At 67.4% G+C, this 15,882-nt stretch overlaps 3 protein-coding genes across 3 annotated transcripts in view; 2 read left to right on the top strand and 1 right to left on the bottom strand.

Moving 5' to 3' along the window:
- Positions 1-2,921, top strand: part of CFAP74 (cilia and flagella associated protein 74) — a 32,161-nt gene extending 29,240 nt beyond the window's left edge. Inside the window, 9 exon segments of the mRNA XM_054720784.1 lie at positions 218-337; positions 584-739; positions 990-1,119; positions 1,225-1,379; positions 1,488-1,620; positions 1,741-1,871; positions 2,035-2,173; positions 2,522-2,620; positions 2,623-2,921. Of these exon segments, the coding sequence (XP_054576759.1) occupies positions 218-337; positions 584-739; positions 990-1,119; positions 1,225-1,379; positions 1,488-1,620; positions 1,741-1,871; positions 2,035-2,173; positions 2,522-2,620; positions 2,623-2,903 (1,344 nt within the window). The 3' untranslated portion in view covers positions 2,904-2,921.
- Positions 2,922-4,817: 1,896 nt separating this feature from the next.
- Positions 4,818-6,755, top strand: TMEM52 (transmembrane protein 52). The gene is made up of 5 exons (XM_054720790.1): positions 4,818-4,936; positions 5,017-5,060; positions 5,143-5,184; positions 5,935-6,110; positions 6,200-6,755. The coding sequence occupies exons 1-5, from the start codon at positions 4,868-4,870 to the stop codon at positions 6,376-6,378; spliced, it is 510 nt and encodes a 169-aa protein (XP_054576765.1). The 5' UTR covers positions 4,818-4,867; the 3' UTR covers positions 6,379-6,755.
- A 403-nt stretch (positions 6,756-7,158) lies between these two features.
- On the bottom strand, positions 7,159-9,016 carry CALML6 (calmodulin like 6). The gene is made up of 6 exons (XM_054720666.1): positions 8,996-9,016; positions 8,611-8,654; positions 7,693-7,867; positions 7,462-7,606; positions 7,282-7,382; positions 7,159-7,205 (listed from the first exon to the last, which is right to left on the bottom strand). Exons 2-6 carry the CDS (start codon positions 8,611-8,613, stop codon positions 7,159-7,161), a joined length of 471 nt encoding a protein of 156 aa, XP_054576641.1. The 5' UTR covers positions 8,614-8,654; positions 8,996-9,016.
- Positions 9,017-15,882: the final 6,866 nt, after the last annotated feature.

The raw sequence follows: 15,882 nt of genomic DNA, 5'->3' as shown, positions 1-15,882 counted from the left end.
GGCCTGCGGGGTGGGAGAGGGGGGCCTGTGGGGGTGGGAGCGGGGGGCCTGCGGGGTGAGAGAGGGGGGCCTATGGGGTGGGAGAGGGGGGCCTACGGGGTGGGAGAGGGGGGCCTATGGGGTGGGAGAGGGGGGCCTGCGGGGTGGGAGAGGGGGGCCTGCGGGGGGGGGTGGGGGGCTGCGCCCGTCTCTGGCGTCCCTTGACTCTGACCCTCAGGTGGACTTCTCTGTCCTGAACCCCAACGGCCCCTTCCACCTGCTGAACCCCATCGACAAGCTGCCTGCCGGGGAGACCCAGGACCTGGTGCTGTCCTTCTCTCCCCACGAGAGCACCCTGGTGAGTCCTGGCCGCCCCTCGCCCGCTCTCCACACCCCATGCCCCTGCCCCCCCAGCCCACCCTGTGCCCGTGGGCTCCAGGGCCAGCCAGTCCCTCAGGCCCGGCTTTCCCGGGCGGCAGCAGCGACCAGGGCGGCCAGAGCCGTCCAGGCTCCAGCACAGGGCGCCCGCCGCTCCAAGACGGAGCTCCCTGCGCGAGGGCCCTGGCCGGTGTCCGCCCCGCGCTGAGGGACGTGGTGTCCGCAGGCCCAGGAGACGCTGGACATCATCACCAAGAGGGGCATCCTCTCCCTGACCCTCCTGGGCACCGGCGTGGCCTCCATGATCACGTGCTCCATCACAGGGGACGTCCTGAACATGGGCTACGTGATCGCCAGGGAGTCCGTCTCCTCCACCTTCAAGGTGCCCGCCCTGCCCTGGCCCAGGCTGGGAGGGGGGCGGGGGAGGGCCACCCCGGGGGTCAGGCCCGCCTGGGTCAGGGAGCCCCCCACCCGCAGCCCCACCTCCACTGCCCTCCAACCAGGAGGCCCGGAGGCTCTGCCCTGGCTGCCCTGGCTCCTCCGGCCCGGTCCTCCCACCTCGGTGCCTCTGCCAGGCGGCCCAGGGGCACTGCCGAGGGGGCAGCTCACAGGCCGCCCTGGGGTCCCCGCAGCTGCAGAACAACTCCTCGCTGCCCATCAAGTTCTCCGTGCGGCTGGCCAGCCTCTCCAGCTCCCGCCGCGAGGAGCTGCAGCAGCTGCCGCGGTTCCTCACCTCCCGGGCCCAGAGGACCGAGGTCGTGGGTGAGCTGCTGGGAGGGAGGGGGGCGTGAGGCCTGCGGGGCGGGGCCAGCGGAGCCGGCGGGGCGGGGCCTGTGGGCGGGGCTTGTGATGGCCACGCCCCCGCAGGCACGCAGAATCACAGCGGGCAGAGCGTGTTCAGCGTGGTCCCGGTGGCGGGCGTCCTGGACCCGGGCGCCGCGCAGGACTTCACCGTGACCTTCAGCCCCGACCACGAGAGCCTGTACTTCTCGGACCGGCTGCAGGTCCTGCTCTTCGACAAGGTGCCCCCCCCCCGCCCCGAGCTGCCCCACTTGGGAGGCGGGGGCCTAAGCTGGGGGCCCCGAGCCTGGGTGTCGGGAGAGACCAGCGGCGGCCGCGCTCTGTCCCAGAAAGTGTCCCAGGACCTGCTCCTGCGGGGCGCGGCCCGCGAGCACATGATGTTCGTGGAGGGCGGGGACCCCCTGGACGTGCCCGTGGAGTCGCTGACGACGATCCCCTCCTCCAGCCCGGAGCGCAGGGAGGGTGAGCCTCTGAGGGTCCGGCCGCCCGCCGGGGGCCTGCTACACGGGGGCGGGCTCCCCCTTTCCCCAACTCCCCGCGGCTGCACCCCCTCCGCCCCCCAACCAGCGCCTCCGTCGCCAGAGCCTGAGGAGCTGAGGCCCATCCTGGTGACCCTGGACTACCTCCAGCTGGACACGGACACGCCGCCCCCCCCTGCCACCCGCGAGCTGCAGGTGGGCTGCATCCGGACCACGCAGCTGTCCGCAAAGAAGGTGACCGCGCACTGCGCCAGCCCCCCGCAGCACCCTGCGGGGCAGCCCGGCCCTCGTGACCGCGCCCTGCACGGGGGTGGGCGCCTGCTGGTCAGGCTGGGAGGGCGCGGGGAGCTGGGCGCCCTCGCCCCACCTGCCGGGCCCAGCAGCCCCGTTCCCGCAGACGGTGGAGTTCAGCCTGGACAGCCTGGCGGCCCTGCAGCACAAGGGCTTCACCATCGAGCCCTCCAAGGGCTCCGTGGAGCGCGGCCAGACCAGGACCCTCAGCATCTCCTGGGCGCCGCCCGCCGACTTCGACGTAGGTGCTTCCAACGCGGGAGCCGGGGTGGGCCTGGGCGGGGAGGTGGGCGGGGAGCCGGGGCGGGCTGCGGGGTGGGCCTGGGCGGGGAGGCGGGTGCAGGAGCTGGGGTGGGCTGCGGGGTGGGCCAGGGCGGGGAGGCGGGTGCAGGAGCTGGGGTGGGCTGCGGGGTGGGCCTGGGCGGGGAGCCGGGGAGGGCTGCGGGGTGGGCCAGGGCGGGGAGGCGGGTTCGGGAGGTGGGGCAGGTTGCGGGGTGGGCCTGGGCGGGGAAGGCGGGTGCAGGAGCCAGACCACAGGCCCGCTGGGTGTCGCTCAGGTGGCTGTTTGTCCCCCTCCTCCCCTCTCCTTCCAGCCCGACCACCCGCTCATGGCGGCCGCCCTGCTGCAGCTCAGGGGCGACGTGAAGGAGACCTACAAGGTCTTCTTTGTGGCCCAGGTGCTGGCCGGTCCCTGACCCGCAGGGCTCTCTGCGGAGCCCCGGACCCGCCTGCCCGTCCTCGCAGCCCCCGGTCTGTGGTCCGGACCAGACCACCCATAGGCCTGGGACTGGCATCCCCTGCTGGGCAGCCCTGTGTGACCCCATGTTGGGGGCACCCAGCCCCACAGCACGGCTGCTCCCTGCAGCCCACTCGGAACCGGCAGCTGGGCCGGTCCTGCCCACAGCCTGCTCCTGCCTGAGCCCTCAGCCCCAGCCCCGCCCACACCTGCCCAGTGGGAGGCAGGTCTGTCAATAAACCCTCCGTGTGACCCTGTGTGCAGGTGTGTGTGGGGGCGACAGCGACTCACATGAGCACAGAGTGAGGGGGACAGCCCTGGGGAGGCAGCCCACAAGTCCTGAGCTCTGCCGGCTCCCAGGGGCCTGGGGCGGGGGGGCCTCCTGGAGGGTGGTGCCTGGAGCACTTGGGGGACAAGTGGCCGGGCAGGGCTGTGGGGGTGGGGGGTTAGCTTAGCCCCCTCTGCTCCTCACCAAACCCAGGGTCCCAGGTGGCCCCAGGCAAGGAGGGTTCCCTTTTCTGAACTGAGTCCAGGAGCAGCCTCCGGGACCACTGCCCTTCAAAGTGGAAGCCGCCCCCAGCCCTGGCCCAGGATGTGCCTGGAGCTCCAGATGGTGCCCACCGCCCAGCCCCGTGCCGGGCACCAGGAGGGCACTGCAGCCTTCCCGGGCAGAGGCTCAGGGCGCCAGCCACCTCCCTAACCCTCACCCTAACCCTGCCACCTCCCTCACCCTCACCCTAACCCACCTCCTTCACCCTAACCCTAACCCTGCACCTCCCTCACCCAAGCCTGAGACAGTGGCCCGAGAGACATTGTGCAGGACTCCTGTCCGTGGGCACAGCCAGGCTTCTTCCTACCCCTCACGGGCTAACCAGTTGGAGCCCAGCTGCCTCCTCGGGGGCGGCCAGAGGGGAAGCAGGGGTCCTGCAGGCCCAGCCCCAGGAGGTTCTCCCTGCAGGTGAGTTCCCGCCGCCTCCTAGGGCGCCCGCGAGAGGGGCAGGCCCCCTCCTGAAGCCTGGTGTGGCCCTCCTGCTGGGGCCCTGGGGCTCGGTGCCAAGGTCCTGCCTGAACCCCAAGGGCCTGGAAGGCCGTGAGGCAGGAGGGGGGAGGGGAGGGGCAGCCTGGCAGGAGGGGCCCTGGGGCTGCATTACAGCCGGGGTACAGGACAGCTTTGGGACAGTGCGGGCCTCGCCTGGTGGGGGGTGAGAACTAGGACCTCCTGGAAGGAACGACCCAGCCTTCCCCCGCGCACTGGACAGCGGGCCCTCCAGGCCCAGACTGCGCCTGGCTTGCAGGCAAAACGCCCCTGGTGGGTGGTCGCCCACAGGACACAGCGGGGCCTAGAGCCCGGCCGGACTCCCGCGGGCCTACCCCAGGCCGGCCTCATGCTCTGCGGGGCGCTGGGCGGTGTGCCAAGCCCGGCCTCCTCTGTCCTGGGTGCCATCCCCGCAGGCCTCAACTTCCCCGCACCTGAGCCGAGAGCGAGACCACCCCCAAACCCTGAGGCCACCCCAAATCCTGAGGCCACCCCCAAACCCTGAGGCCACCCCCAAAACCCTGAGGCCACCCCCAAAACCCTGAGGCCACCCCCAAACCGTGAGGCCACCCCCAAACCGTGAGGCCACCCCCAAAACCCTGAGGCCACCCCCAAGCCCTGAGGCCACCCCCAAACCCTCAGGCCACCCCCAAACCCTCAGGCCATCCCCAAAACCCTGAGGCCACCCCCAAACCCTCAGGCCACCCCCAAACCCTGAGGCCATCCCCAAAACCCTGAGGCCACCCCCAAACCCTCAGGCCACCCCCAAACCCTGAGGCCACCCCCAAGCCCTGAGGCCACCCCCAAACCCTCAGGCCACAGGAGAGGGCAAGAACGCGCCGAGGGCGGTCCCTTAGGGCTGGAGCCGGGGCGTGGTCACGGGACCCTGGGTGGAAGCTGGGGGCGGGGCCTGCGCGGGGCGGGGCCTGCGCGGGGCGGGGCCTGCGCGGGGCGGGGCCTGCGCGGGGCGGGGCCTGCGCGGGGCGGGGCCTGCGCGGGGCGGGGCCTGCGCGGGGCGGGGCCTGCGCGGGGCGGGGCCTGCGCGGGGCGGGGCCTGCGCGGGGCGGGGCCTGCGCGGGGCGGGGCCTGCGCGGGGCGGGGCCTGCGCGGGGCGGGGCCTCATATAGCGGCGGGCGGCCGGGCCTGCGCTCCGCGTCCGCGCCCGGTATGTTCGCGGGGGCGCCGGCCGCCCGCGGGCTCCTGCGGCTGCTGCTGCCGCTCCTGCCGCTGCCTCAGGTGGGTCGCCGGCGCCGGGCGGGGCTCCGCGGGCGGGTCCGCGCGCGCCGCGCCGAGCCCAGCTCCCCCTGTCCCCGCAGGTGACGCCGGGCTCCTCGGCCGGCAGCTGCGACCCCTCGGACCAGTAAGTGCGGGGCGGCGAGGGGCGGCGGCGGCCCCGTGGGGGAGGCGGGGCGGCGCGCTGACCGCGGTGCCCGTGCCCGCAGGTGCCCGCCCCCCGCCCGCTGGAGCAGCCTGTGGCACGTGGGGTAAGTGGAGGCCGGGCTCCCGGGGCCCGGCGCGCTGTCCCCGCCCGGCGCTGCGGGCAGGCGCGGGGCCTCCGCCGCCCTGAAGGCCGACCAGCCTCCTGCCCCCGCACCGGGGGGCGCTCTCCCCGGGGTCCGGCCCCGCCCAGCGCCCGGGACCCTCAGCGCTGCGCCGACTGCCCCTTCCCGGCCAGCTCGCCCGCGCCCCACTCCCCCTTCCCCTCCCGGGAGCCCGGGGACATGGTGGCCGGTCTGGGCACTGGGTCGTGCAGCGGCCGGGACAGCGTGTCCTGGGAGCGAGCCCAAGGCCACTGGTGGAGCCTGGAGGCAGCCAGGCCGCCCGGACGCAGGCCCAGCTCCGCGGCCCTGCCCTCGCCAGGAAGGCGGTGTCTGGCCTGGAGGGGCATTCTCTCTGTTTGCTTGTGTGTGTGTTTTTCATGAAATAGACTTTTTTAATGCTTTTTAAAATACTTTTATTGATGAGAGGAAGGGAGAGGGAGAGCGAGAGAAACGTTAACGATGAGAATCACGGACCGGCTGCCTCCTGCACGCCCCGCACTCGGGATCGAGCCTGCAACCCGGACATCGGAACCGGACCTCCTGGTTCATAGGTTGATGCCCAACCACTGAGCCACCCCGGCCGGGCCCTGGTTCCCTTTTCCCCGCCCACTTTCCCGCCTCACTGTTGGGCCTTCGGGGAGCAGGTGCCGGTGGCGGGGTGCCTGCAGCGGTGGGGTCTCGCTCCCCGGCCAGGCTCGTCCTGCTCGCCGTGCTGCTGCTGCTGCTGTGCGGGGTCACGGCCAGCTGCGTGCGCTTCTGCTGCCTCCGCAAGCGGGCCCACGCCCAGCGCCTGCCCCCCGCACCTCCGGCCTGCGACCTGGCGCTCCTCCCCGGGGACAGCGACAGCCCGGCACACAGCACCGTGACCTGTGAGTGCCGCCCCCGGCGCCCCCGCCTGCTGGGGGGGGGGGGGGCAGGGAGGGCCAGCCCAGCCCACAGACGCGCTCTGTCCCCGTAGCCTACAGCTCCGTGCAGCACCCGCTGGGCATGCGGCTGCCCCTGCCCTTCCCGGAGCTGGACCTGGACGCCATGACCCCTCCCGCCTACAGCCCGGTCTACACCCTGGAGCTGCCTCCCTCCTACGACGAGGCTGTCAGGATGGCCAAACCCGGACAGGAAGAGCCGCCTCCGCCGTAGCCTCGGGCCCGGGACCCCGGAAGGGCGGGGGAGCGGAGCCTCCAAGCCCAGCACCCCCAGCTGTCACCCTGGTGTCTCTCAGAGGGGGTGGGGAAGGTCTCCCAATGCCACCAGCCACCCTGTGCACCCAGGGGACCCCCAGCACCCTCCCCATCCTTCCCCCGGGAAGGCCGGACGTCCAGCACATTGCTGCAGCCCTGGCCTCGTTGCTATGCAACTCCAGGCAGACACACACACACACACACACACACACACACACACACACACGTCGCTACATCCAGCCCCTGGCCCGGGCCCAGCAGGCCCTCTGCCCTAAGGGAGTCCCACGGGTCTGAGCCTCCACAGCTTTTTGGAGAATAAAATTTGTATCGAAGTGGCCTCTGCCTGCAGGAAAAGGGCTTGCTCAGGGAGGGGCTCTCGGGCCGCCACCCCCCACAACCCCGGCAGGGGGACAGGGTGAGTGCTTGGGCCCACCCTGCACCCAGCCTCACCTCGGGCTGCGGTTGTGGGTGGGGTCAGGTGTCACAGCCTGGGTGCCTCTGGAGAGCCCCTCCCCTTTCCAGGCCCACATCTGCGCCGGGCGGGGCGATGGAGCCTCAGGGAGTCCTGCGGGCGCGTTTATTGGCTACTTTGCTGGGGGCTGGGCAGGTGGGTGGAGCAGGGCAGGTGGGGAGGGTGGGTAGGTGGGGTGGGGGTGGGGCAGGGCATGGCAGGTGGGTGGGTGGGGCTGGGGGCAGCAGCTCCTGGTCGGGCAGGCCTCCCAAGGCCTAGCAGCGGCTCCTACTGGACCAGCTTGAAGGACTCTCCGGTCATCATGGCCACGAACTCTGGCAGCAGAGGGACAGGTCAGCGCCCAGCCTGCCCGGCTGTGGGCTCCCAGGCCCCCCCCCAACCCCCTCTCACCCTCGTAGTCGATGGTCCCGTCCCCGTCCTTGTCGGCCTCCTTCATCATCTGCTCCGCCTCCACCTCATTGAGGGGCTCGCCCGCATTCATGAGCACATACCTGCAGGGCCCCCCAAGCCCCGCGCACTGAGTGGCAGCCCGCAGGGCAGCGCCCTCGCCCGCCCCCAGCCCGGCCCTACTTGAGCGTGTCCCAGTCGATGTAGCCCTTGCCCTCCTTGTCGAAGACCTGGAAGGCGGCCCTCAGCTCGCCCTCCTGGTTCTGGGACTTCTCCCAGTAGATCCCCATCAGGGCCAGGAAGCCGTCGCAGTTGAAGAAGCCTTTGTCTGCAGGGAGCGGGGCGCAGGACGTTCCCGTGAGGCCCGGGGCGCAGCCGCTCCCCCCTCAGCCGCCCCAGGCCGGCCCGCCTCACTGTCTCGGTCCACGTCCTTGGCCATGGACGCCAGCTCGCTCTTGGTGGGGTTGATGCCCAGCAGGCTCATGAGCCGCTCCAGCTCGGCCGTCTTCACCTGCCCGTTGCCCTCCTCGTCGAACATCTCAAAGACCCCCTTGTACTCCTTGATCTGCTCGGCTGTCAGGCGCTCGGTCTGCGGGGATGGGGGGACACACCACCAGCTTCACAGCGGACTCTGCCCCTCGGTCCAGGGAGGTCTGAGGCCCCAGGACACGTGGCACAGACACCCTTCAGAGTGTGTGGTTTAGAGAGGTGGCCCCGGCCCTGGCCGGTGTGGCTCAGTGGGTAGAGCGTCAGCCTGCGGACCAAAGGGTCCGGGTTCAAGTCCGGTCAAGGGCATGTACCTGGGTGGCAGGGTCCTCCCCGGCCCTGGTCGGGGCTCATGCGGGAGGCAACCAATCCATGTGTTTCTCTCACATTGATGTTTCTTTCTGTCTTTCCCTCTCTCCCTAAAAATCAATGGAAAATATCCTCAGGTGAGGATTAAAAAATAAAAATAATAAAACATTAAAGGTAAAAAGGAGGCCCTAGCCCAGAGCCAGCTCCCACACAAGGGGGGGGCAAGTGGTGGGTCTTGAGAGATGGGCGTGGCTGCCAGGCAGCTTAGGGGAGGCCCTGGGGTGGGGCCAGCCGGTCCTGGCCCCACCTGCCTGCCACCTCCACGGCGGCTTTCTGAAAGGGTGGCGCGGCCTCGGCCCCCCACTCTGCCCTCCCTCCCAGCCGCGCCGGGCTTCTTCCTCGGGGCCCGGAGAGACCCTCGCAGCTCCGGGTCCCACCATCCCTGCGCCTGGAGGCTCTGTCCATTGTTGCCCCAGGCACTGCTCCCAGCCCCGCTCCCCACCCAGCAGCCCGGGGCTCTGCCGGGAGCAGCCTTACCATGTCTGTGGCCGGCGGAGAGGACACTGCGCAGGGTCACAGAGCTGCTGTGGCAGAGGTGGTGGCCGCGTTTATCTGGGCCTGGCTGCCTGGGGTCCCTGGGGCCCAGGTTCCAGGATCCTTTTATGGCCCGGAGATCCTGCTGCCCTATTTCGGGACAGGCGTGGCCCTTCCCCGCATGGCCCCTTCCTGGCTCTCCTCGGCCTGGGCATCCCCTCACCCTGGAGCCCCCCTCAGGCCCTGGGTCCCAGCCAAGGCCCCCACCCTCCCTGGGCCCCAGCGAGAATGGACACGTAGGGCCACGGGCACAAGAGAGGCAGTTCTCTCTTCACCGTGTCACCCGGCTCCCCCTCCCTGGCAGGACCCTCACGGCGGCTGTTGTCACCTATTTGTGAGGGTTCCTGTTGGGTGTCCACCCGGTCAGCTTCCCCCTCGTGCCCGTAAGGGCCCACACCCGGGCGGTGCCAGCGCCTGGCAGATGCTCTGAACATGGGGGGGCAGGACGGCCTCTCCCGCCCCCCCCCCCCCCCCGGCGCGCGCAGCAGGGGCTGAGGCCCACCGTCCAGGAGGCAGCTTCCCGCGGCTGGGGGTCAGGGGCCAGGACGACAGGACCGGGGCCAGACCGGCCACCAGGAGGCCAGGCCGGGTTTCCTCCGGGCACTCAGGGGCTATTCTGGGGCTTCTCGGGGAAACCTGACCTCCTTTCCACACACAACAGCAGAGCTGGCTCCCGAGGGAGCTGGGAGCCAGGCTGTTCAGTGACAAGATGTCACAGCTGCACACACACCTGCGTACATGGGCTCAGCCTGAGACACAGGCACCCGCCCCACCCCCCGCCCAACACCTCAGCCCTGCCTCCCGTCCCCCCTCAACTGAGCACAAGACCTGTGAAGGGGGCTCCTCCCACCCCCTCCAGTCCCTGCCCCCAAGGTTAGCCCCAGACAGCCCCCGCTAGTTCCCATCACTGTCCCCCATCTCACCTAGTGTGTGGTCCCCAGTCACTCACACACACACACACACACACACACACATACACACCCCTGACCCAGCCTGGGGCCGCCTGATGAATCTGAGCCGGTGAGCCATGCCCTGTCTTCCCCTCCCCCACCCTCCCCAGGCTGGCTCCAGCCTCCAGTTTCCCACCGAGGCCCAGGCCAACTGCTGAGGCCACAAGATTTGTGCTGACGGGACAGGATGGCTCCGGCGGGCGCCAGGTCACGGGCGGCCAGGGCTGGAAGAGTCCTGCTCTGAGTACCCTCGTCCCAATGCTGCGAGGACGTTCCCACCTCACTCCCTTGAACACCCGGAACTGCCATTTCAGGGAAACTCCGCATCCAAACGCCCAAAGGCAGTGCGTGGAGAAGACGGGGCAGGGACGGGACGGCCGCCCGGCGGGAGGGGGTGCGGGCGAGGAGAAAGCACGTGGGGGCCACGTCACCTCACTCTGGCGAGGCTCTGGGGCCCAGGCGTTGGCTCCAGCACGCGTCTAGATCTCGCTGTGCAGGGTTCTCCCACTTATTTATTGATTCCGTGGTGATGTTTACATAAAACGTTACCCCAAGAAGGGAAGGGACATTGAACGTTAGTTACATACCACCATATTTATATCTTCTTTTTAGAGAGGAAGGAAAGGAGAGGGAGAAAGAGAAACGTCCATGCAAGAGCATAACATTGATTGGCTGCCTCCTGCACGCCCCCTACTGGGGGTCACGCCTGCAACCCGGGCATGTGCCCTGACCAGGAATCGAACCAGTGACCTTTGGTGCACAGGACAAGGCCCAACCAACTGAGCCACACCAGCCAGGACAACAATCTTTATTATTATTATTATTATTATTATTATTATTAGTGATAAAAACACACCACATAGCCCTGGCCAGTGTGCTCAGTGGTTAGAGTGTCGGCCTGAGGACCAAAGGGTCTCAGGTTCAATTTCCAGTCAAGGGCATGTACCTGGGATGCAGGTGCGATCCCGGGCCCTGGTAGGGGTCCATTTGGAAGGCAACCAAAGGCTGTGTCTCACATGGATGTTTCTCTCACCCTCTTCTCCTTCCCTCCTTCCCTCGCTCTCTCTAAAAATCAATTTAAAAAATATATCCTGGGGCCCTAACCAGTTTGGCTCAGTGGATGGAGCGTCCGTCTGCAGACTCAAGAGTCCCAGGTTCGATTCTGGTCAAGGGCATGTACATTGTTTGCGGGCACACACCTGGTGGTGGGTGTACAGGAGGCAGCTGATCGATGTTTCTCTCTCATCGATGTTTCTGACTCTCTATCCCTCTCCCTCCCACTCTCTAAAAATCAATAAAAAATATCCCGGGGTGCGGATTAACATAACCAACGAACACACCCTCTAAAATGTACCCCCCTAACCACTTCCGCGTGCACAGCCCAGGGACTGGAGGCACATTCACATGCTGTGCGGCCGGCACCTCCGCCATCTCCAGAACTTCCCATCTTCCCAGACTGACACTGTCCTCCTGCAGCACCCACCCCGCCTCCCCCCGCCCTGCACCACCGTCCACTCTCAGTCCCTGGGCCTGACTCCCCCTGGGAGCGGAGTCACGCAGCCTCTGTCCTTCTGAGTCTGGCTAATGTCATGGAGCGCGACGTCCCCGAGGTCCAGGCACGTCGCAGGGTCCGAACTGCCTGCTTTTTTCAAGGCTGGAGAATAATATCACTGCATGTGGCTAGTCAGGATTCTCCACGGAAAGGCAGCCAATTACATACAGATTTTATTATTTTTTAAAAATGTATTTTTTGATTTTTTACAGAGAGGAAGGGAGAGGGAGAGAGAGCCAGAAACATTGATGAGAGAGAAGCATCCATCAGCTGCCTCCTGCACACTCCCCACTGGGGCTGTGCCCACAACCCAGGTACATGCCCTTGACCGGAATCGAACCCGGGACCCCTCAGTCCGCAGGCCGATGCCCTATCCACTGAACCACACCGGTCAGGGCCAGGTTTTATCATTATAGGGACTTGGCTCACGGACTGTGGCGTCCAAGAGATTCCAGGACCTGCGGGCTGCGAGCAGGAGGCCCAGGAGCGCAGGCGGAGAAGGAAGGCCCGAGAGCCAAGAGCGCGCAGGTCGAAGGCAGGAGCGGGGCTCCCGCTCAGCTCGGGCGGAGCACGTTGGGCTTCCCGGGCCTTTGTGTCCCGTTCGGGCCCCCAGAGCGGGCCGAGGTCCGCCCTCCGTCTGCAGAGGCAAAGGCGGGTGTCTTCCCCGGGCGCCTCACCCACACCGCCTCCTCCTCACTGGCCCACCTTCTGCCGACACCTGCCCCCGCCCCGGCCGCCCCGGCCGCCCCGGCCCACCGCTGGGTCCCGCCCCCTCCCTGTCATTTCCCGTCATTCGGTCTCAGGTTTTGCCCCGCACTCGGCCCCGCCCCGTCGCCAGGCCCCGCCCCAGGCTCGCTAGACTCCGCCCCTCTCCCTATCAGCCCCGCCCCTTTCCGTCCGTGGGCCCCGCCCCGTCACTCACCCCTAACCCGGAAGCGGCGCGCCGGGCGGCCACTCCGCGCGTGTGCACCAGGCGGCGCTCGTGGGCCGCGAGAAGCCGGCAGGGGCGGGGCCGCAGCAGTTCCGGGTCTGCGGTTGGAGGTCGGCCGCCCTGGGACGGAGCTGGGCGGGGCTTCCGTCCGGAGTCCACCGCCCCGGCCGCGTTCTGCCTCGGCTCCAAGCCCTGCCCTCCGAGCCGCGCTTCGGGCTCCCACCATCGCGAGGACCCAAAACCGGAACAACTGCCCTCTCCCGGTCCGCAGAACGCGGGGCGGCCGACGGCGCAGGTGCGGAGCCTCCGCGGACCCCGACCGTCCGGCCCGCAGAGAAGCCCCCGGGCGACCCCGCTGTGCGCCCCGGGGACCCCGTGCGGACCCCGTTCGAGCAGGACCGGGGCAGGCTGCCTCCGAGGCGGCTGTGCTGCAGGGGCCCCGGCCGGGCGTGCTGAGACCCCCGCCGCCTGCCCCGGGGCCTGGGGACCCGCGCTGCCCCGCCCCGTCCAGGCCCCAGCCCCTCACAGCGGACCCCCAGCAGCCCGGGCCCTGGGCCCCTTGCTCCTCCGCGGGCTCGGGGCTTCCATGTTCCGGTGGCTCTCCCTTGTCCTCCTGGGTCTTGTGTGAATGTGGCCACAGCGAGGTCCTTGTGTCCGAAAGCTGAGAGATTCCAAACGCATCCAGAGCCTCAGGCCTGACTGCAGCCGCGTTCCAGGGGCAGGAGCCTGGAGGTCTGTCCTGCACAAACGGGAAACTGAGGCTCGAAAAGGTGAAGCCCTTGCCAAGGGGAGTGCTGCCTGTCCTGCCTCTGCGCAGAGCCTGGCCTCGGGGGCAGCACCCCTGGGCCCATGGTGGGCAGAGCCAGGCAGCAGGGGCGGGCAGCATGGCCCCGGCCTCAGCGGTGACCCCCAGCCCCTCACCCTCTGCGGGTCTTTCTCCCCGTGGTCTCCCTCAGAGGTCTTCCCACCTCAGTGCCCACCCAAGATCTGACACCACCCCAACCCCGGCCACAGCCCCCAGGGGCTATTGGAGGCAATAGGGCCAATCAGAAGTCTGACCTGGCAGCTCCGCCGCCCCCAGGGGCACCCAGGGCCGGTGAGCCCTGGGGGTGAGCCCAGAGAACTGCAGACACAGTCCCAGGCTGACGTCACGGTGGGTGAGAGCTGCCGGGCCTGGCTCCAGGCAGCACCCTTGGGCCCCAACCGCTGGTTTACAAAACACCCCGCCTGCAGGCCCAGCCACCCCGGAGGGACCACGGGTGCTTCGAGCTCCACCCAGCACCCCGCTGCCTGGGGTCCCAGCCCCCCTCCTCCTTCCCCTTCAGGCCTCCTGCCCACAGAGCCTCTGAGCTCCGAGACCACGCCCTCCAGCCCCACCCTCTCAGGGGGGGCTGGCCCCATCCCGCCTGCTCAGGGTTGCGCCTTCTGCGAACACCTTGCATCATCTCTCAGGTGGCCAGCGGGCTGGGCCTCAGGGGCAGGATCCCTGACAGACAAACAGCCCTCGGGCCCTGGAGCACAGGGAGCTGAAGTCCAGGTGGAGGTCCCCTGTGGAGGCCCTGCAGGACCGAACCCCGGGACTGGGGACGGGGACGCTGCAGGGTGCACTGGGGCCTGGGTAATTGCTGTCTCCCCCCAACACACACCCCAGGCACTTGCTGTGGTCCCCACCTGACTTGCCTGGTGGCCTGGGGCAGAGGGGCAGGGGAGCACAGGAGGGACCCAGGGACCCTCCCACAGCTGTCTCCCCCCGCCCACACCAGAACCCAGACATCCCCTCAGCCCCCTGGCACCCACCTCCACTTCCGAAGGTGGAAGATGGATGGAGGCGCTCGGCTGCCCTAGGCCCTGACAGGCTGGAGTCCCGAACAGGGCAAAGGGCAGAAGGAAGGCAGGCGGGTCCCACCTCATCCTGCGGCGTGGCCGCCCGTCCTCCCAGCGCCATCCGTGGAGGACACTGTCCTCTCCCGCCGTGGCCGAGGCACCTGGTTGGGAACCCTGGACCACAGGTGTGAGGCTGATTTCTGGGCTCCGTCTGTCCCACCAGCCTCTGTCCGTCCGTTTGTCCGCAGCACCACGCTGGTGCAACACCATGGCTTTGCCGTCGGTTTAATCAGGAAGTGTGGGTCACCTGCCTCGTCCCAGGCGGGGAGGGGAAGGAGGGGACCCCGGGCTGAACAGTGTCCCCGGGTGTTCAACGGAAGTAAGGGCGCTCAGTGAGATGGGACACGGAGGCCTCCAGGAACGAGACCCCTTGCAACACCTGTGCCACCAGCAGCTGGCACGGCCACCGTATCCAGAGCCTCTCCAGGCTGCGCCAGGGCGAGGGGGGTCTCTGCTCTGCAGCCAAAACCAGGCACCGGTAACTAGGAAGGCTCTGGGAAGTGGGAGGTGGCAGCCATGTGGGGTGAGCAGGTGCTTTGCTAGGGGCGCCTGGGGGAGGAGCACTGGGGCGGAGGTGAGGGACAGAAAGGGCCCCCTCCTTCCTGCTGAGGCGCCCCCAGGCCCGGCACTCCAGGCCTAGCCCTGTCCTGCCTCCTGGCCACATTGCACGTGCCCCTCCGTCCAGCCCTGGACCTCGTGCTGGTCCCTGCTGCCCTGGCCGCATGACCCTGTGGGGGTTCAGAACCAGCCACCCCAAGATGTGCCTCAGTGATGTGGACTTAAAAAACGTCCACGCCTCGGCCCTGGCTGGGTAGCCAGCTGGTTAGAGCATCATCCCGCAGGCCAAGGCAGCTCTGGCTCCCCAGGCAGGGCACCTGCGAGAATCAGCCAGTGACTGCAGCAGTGAGTGGAACAAACACCCATGTCTGTCTGTTTCTGTCTCTCCCCCCACCCCCGCTTTCCTTTCTCTCTAAAAATCAATCCATCAATCAATAAAAAATCTCCTCCCCCCCCCAAAAAAAATGTTCAAGTCTCTAGATAATTTTTATTTTTATTTTTAGTCCTCACCCAAAGATACGTTTATTGATTTGAGAGAAAGAGAGAGAGAGAGAGAGAGAGAGAGAGAGAGAGAAACATCGATTGGTTACCTCCTGTACGTACCTCAAACCCACAACCTCACGGAGCCACACCAGCCAGGTGAGAGTTTTTATGAGTTTATTTGAACCCAACTGACAACAATTGCTGGGGAAGCAAATTCTCAAAGGACCGAGAAAGAGCTCTGGAGAGAGAGTGAGTGCTCCAGCTTATTTTCTACATCACGTGGACTCTCGAGGGACCCTGAACAGCCAAAGCAGCCTCGAAAAAGAACGTAGTTGGAGGCCCCACGCTTCCTGATTAAACCGACGGCAAAGCCACGGTGTTGCACCAGCGTGGTGCTGCGGACAGACGGACGGACAGACAGACGGGCCGGTGGGACAGACGGAGCCCAGAAATCAGCCTCACACCTGTGGTCCAGGGTTCCCAACCAGGTGCCACGGCCACGGCGGGAGAAAACAGTGTCCTCCACGGATGGCGCTGGGAGGATGGCGGCCACGCCGCAGGAGGAGGTGGGACCCACCTCGCACCGCACACAGAAGTAACTCAAAATGGACCAGAGACCCAGATGTAAGACCTAAGACTGTAAAACTCTTAGAAGAAAATGAAGGAGCAAGTCTCCATAGAATTAGATTTGGCAACGGCTCTTTAGATATAACACCAAAACCACAGCAACACAGAAAAGAAAAAGAGGTAAATGGGACTTGATCAGAATTAAAAGTCTGTACCTAAAGGACACTATCAACAGAGTGAAAAAAAAAAAAAACAACTGACAGAACAGGAGAAAGTGTTTGCAAATCACA

The sequence above is a fragment of the Eptesicus fuscus genome, chromosome 9 (genome assembly GCF_027574615.1).
Source record: "Eptesicus fuscus isolate TK198812 chromosome 9, DD_ASM_mEF_20220401, whole genome shotgun sequence".
Taxonomy (NCBI): domain Eukaryota; kingdom Metazoa; phylum Chordata; class Mammalia; order Chiroptera; family Vespertilionidae; genus Eptesicus; species Eptesicus fuscus.
This window is presented reverse-complemented; position numbering and strand designations above follow the sequence as displayed.

Coding starts and splice junctions, on each gene's coding strand:
- TMEM52 (XM_054720790.1), top strand. CDS start 4,868: ATGTTCGCGGGGGCGCCGGCCGCCCGCGGGCTCCTGCGGCTGCTGCTG. Junction 4,937..5,016: donor CGCTCCTGCCGCTGCCTCAG/GTGGGTCGCCGG, acceptor CTGTCCCCGCAG/GTGACGCCGGGCTCCTCGGC. Junction 5,185..5,934: donor AGCAGCCTGTGGCACGTGGG/GTAAGTGGAGGC, acceptor CTCCCCGGCCAG/GCTCGTCCTGCTCGCCGTGC.
- CALML6 (XM_054720666.1), bottom strand. Junction 7,607..7,692: donor CAAGGACGTGGACCGAGACA/GTGAGGCGGGCC, acceptor CGCTCCCTGCAG/ACAAAGGCTTCTTCAACTGC. Junction 7,206..7,281: donor CGGGACCATCGACTACGAGG/GTGAGAGGGGGT, acceptor CTCTGCTGCCAG/AGTTCGTGGCCATGATGACC.